This window comes from Agelaius phoeniceus, chromosome 7 (assembly GCF_051311805.1).
Source record: "Agelaius phoeniceus isolate bAgePho1 chromosome 7, bAgePho1.hap1, whole genome shotgun sequence".
NCBI lineage: Eukaryota > Metazoa > Chordata > Aves > Passeriformes > Icteridae > Agelaius > Agelaius phoeniceus.
The window spans coordinates 12,474,314-12,478,038 of NC_135271.1; the positions used below are offsets into that span (position 1 = coordinate 12,474,314).

At 45.9% G+C, this 3,725-nt stretch overlaps 1 protein-coding gene across 1 annotated transcript; it reads left to right on the top strand.

Annotated features, from left to right (window-relative positions):
* Positions 1-464: 464 nt before the first annotated feature.
* Positions 465-2,423, top strand: LOC129133397 (helix-loop-helix protein 13-like). The gene is made up of 2 exons (XM_054653122.2): positions 465-912; positions 2,386-2,423. The coding sequence occupies exons 1-2, from the start codon at positions 465-467 to the stop codon at positions 2,421-2,423; spliced, it is 486 nt and encodes a 161-aa protein (XP_054509097.2).
* The last annotated feature ends 1,302 nt before the right edge of the window (positions 2,424-3,725 follow it).

A 3,725-nucleotide genomic window follows, 5' to 3' on the forward strand; every position in this document is an offset into this window, starting at 1 on the left:
GGGCTATTAACGCCTCACCAAAAAGATAAAGGACTATTTTGTTCCTTCCTCCAACCACTCCTCACCAAACAAAATCCCTCTGGAACCTCCTCTAAACAGGAGGTGGAGAGACTGGACCTGTGGAAGAGCTCAATAACTGCTTCAATGAATTTTCCAGGAGAAAGTCAATAGAAAACTCATTCTGTCTTCAATTAATTCGTATTGTTTTGTAGTGGACAGCTAATAAAAAGGGAAGCACGTGCACTAATTAGTTTTGAGAGGTGAAGAGGATCCATGAAGTATTTCCTGCTGAGAAGACATGAAGTATTTAAATCCCAACTCCCACTCGGATTTGCAATCGTGGAATATTTTTCCATAACCTTCCGCAAGGACACAACCAGAACTCCCTGCCCACATCTGTTGAAATTAAAACCCCATTAAACCAGTTTAACCTGAAGTTGTGAGCCTGAGTTGCGGGCCAGGGCATGGAGGAGCTTTACTACAGCTTCGAGGAGGGAGGCCCCGCTGCGGAATCTCTCCTCTGGGAGCCACCAGATCCTGACGCACAGCTGGAGAACTTTCTCCTGGAGTGCCTGGCGGAGCCCTCATGGGCAGGGCCGGCTGGTGCTGATCTGGACAAACTCCCAGCCCCGCCGGAGCCCACTGGGCAGCCACGGCAGCGCCGCGCCGCCAACCTGCGGGAGCGCCGGCGCATGCTGGGCCTCAATGCGGCCTTCGAGGCCCTGCGCGGCCATGTGCCCACCTTCCCCTACGAGAGGCGCCTGTCCAAGATCGACACGCTGCGCCTGGCCACCGCCTACATCGCCCTGCTCAGGGACATCCTCCTGTCCGGCTGCCACCCCCGGGCCTACGTGGAGCAGTGCCTGAGGAGCGGCACCGCGGGCCCGCAGCGGGCGGCCTGGAACACCAGTGGTGAGCGAGGGCGGGCAGCGCTTGGGGGGAGCAGGGCCACCCTCAGGAGCTGATTCTGGGCAGTTGTTGGCTTTGTCGGGTTTTGGGCTGTTGTTGGTTTTTGGGCAGAGTTGGTGTTGTTGGTTTTGTCAGTTTTTGGGCAGAATTGGTTTTGTCGGTTTTTGATTTTTTTGCTCATCACACCCAAATAGCTCTGAAACGGCACAGGAAGGACCTTCAAAGAGAGGAAATCTCAATCGGGTCGCAGTAGAAAATCATAATTATCTCTCTTCTCTAACTTTCTTTTTTTCTTTAAAAAATTGAATAAACACTGCCCCCCTCCCCAGCCAAAAGCAACTTGCTAAGGTTCTTTTTACAAAGAGGAAAGATTTTTAGTCTTAGAATATATTTTTAGACTTTTTAAAAAATTCTATGAGAAATTGTTCTTTTCTGATGGAGCACTTAGAGATTTTCTACGTTTTCTTTAGAAGTTTTCTTTAGCTTGTACTTGGCAGAGAAAAACACCTGGGTTTGGGCATAAACAGCATTTCATTTCTTAAAATACAGATGTTCCAGCAACCCAAAGTTTCTCAGAGGTTACAGTTCAACACATGAACCAGGATATACAAGTCAGATCAAGCTATTTTCAAAATATGGGGAAGTAAATGTCTATTTGCAATTTATAATCTTATATAATTATTTCTATTTTAAAGTGGAGGGCTGTTATTCAGTTTTCTGTTGGGTTTGTACTTAATCCCTGATTTAGCTGGAATGAATTTAGGCCTTTCTTCCTCCAGAATATATTTTTCATTGGGCCACTGCATGGTGAAGATGAGAAATTGCCCAAACTGCCCAACACAGGGCCTCAACCTCAGAAGGCAACAGGTTTTGTGCTGCTTAGAGCAGGGAGGAGCAGACTGGGGCAGGGGGGGTTCAGTAGTTCTTGGTACTTTGCATTTTAAGTTAATTAATCCCCTTTCCAACTCTGTTCCTTTGCTGTATATGTTCCTTTGGATCTTGGAAAGGGGCCTTCAAAATGAGCCCTCAAAAAGTACAGCATGAGTAAGGAAAGAGAAAAGTCAGTGAATAGAAATACTCCTCTTTCATATTACAGGGAAGTGCTAAAGGGACAGAGACAGCAGAGGAAAAGCAATCAGTTTACTTGAAAGGAAAAATTAATTGAGTTTTTTCTCCTTTCCTATTAATTTTCATTATCTGGGAAAATGACTCCTGATACACCATTGATTATGTCTCTTGACTACAAAAGAAAATTTTGTGTTTTAGTGGCCAGCTTCCCCTGCTTTTAACAGATTTAAAATAACACAAATATTTCTCATTGGGATCTCCCTTTTTGCCACACTTCCTGTCCTGAAGAGCTCCACTTGGAAAGATCCAATTGAATGAGGCTCCTCTTCTGGAGAGGCTGGATAGTTGACTTGGTAAAGGTTAATTTAAATGCTGAAATGACCATGTTTTCCTCTCTCCCTTGTGCAGATCTGACAGCCCGCCTGTCCTGGGTAAAGTGGGATTAAGGAGAGGCCTTTAAAGGCAGGAAAACCTGGAGTGCTGGGTACCAGCTGCTCAATTCCCAGAGCACTTCCCCACCTCATTTCCAGCACCCAGCTCCTCTCTCTACTGATTCATCTCTCCCTGCGGCTTTCTGCTTCTCTTTCTCACTCTGATAGACCTGCACTCGCCAAAGAACAGCAAAACATTGAGAACCAGTGCCAGCACAACCACAGCCCCAACATTTTCCCTTCCACTGGATGAGGATTATGTCCAAATCCCATTTCCAGCACGTGAGAAACAAGATTATAAGAAAAAAGCTAACCAACATCTGTGAAAATCTAGTGCTTGGCTTAAGATATCCAGGGTGATGGTTGTGAGAGTCACCAGGGATTCAGAGACCATGAAAGTCCAGGAGGTGAGACATGGCTCTGTAGACATCCAAAATTTTTCACATCCACACAGAATCCCAGAAAGGTTTGGGTGGAAGGCACCTTAAAGCTCATTCATTCCCACCCCCTGCTGTGGGCAGGGACACCTTCCACTGTCCCAGGCTGCTCCAAGCCCCATCCAGCCTGGCCTTGGGCACTTCCAGGGATCCAGGGGCAGCCACAGCTTCTCTGGACACCCTGTGCCAGGGCCCCACCGCTCTCAATCTGAAACCATTCCACCTTAATGTTCTCCATCGTGGCATTTTGTAGCAGGAAAGAAAATAAAATGTATTTATTATTTATCATTCTCATTTGTTCATCTCACATCTCCCACCTCTACAAAGCAAAAGCACATCAGGAACTGAGCCTTTGCTCTGGTTCTGGCTTTGGGGAAAGTGAAGAGGGGCCTTAGAGGAAGAAACTCTGAAGAACCATTTTAGCTTTTCAATTTTTCTGTCAAAACGAAAAGGAGAATTTCACCTTGGGTGCAACAATGTATTTCAGTCAATTTAGAATAAAACATTCAATATCAAATTTTGACTCTGCTTTCTCACCTGCTTCAGACAATTGGATGAATTGTTACAGGAAACAGCACCTGAAAAAATGAAAATCTTAAAAAACAAACAAACAAACAAACCTGAAAATGCATTTTTTCTACTCTTACCTAGTTCTCTACTCTGGGAATGCTGATCCTCCATGTCATCAAAGTGTCACTGGAGCTGCTGTGACACTGTCACCTTCCTGGTGAGGTGAGGGCTCAGTGGGACCTGAGCCAGGGCTGAGAGCTCCATACCCATCTCAGTGGCCCAAATAATGCCCATATAATCTCAGTAGGGTTTGCCATGGATTTTCATCAGGATCTTTATTTCTCCAAGGTCCCACTGAGGGCAACAGGGA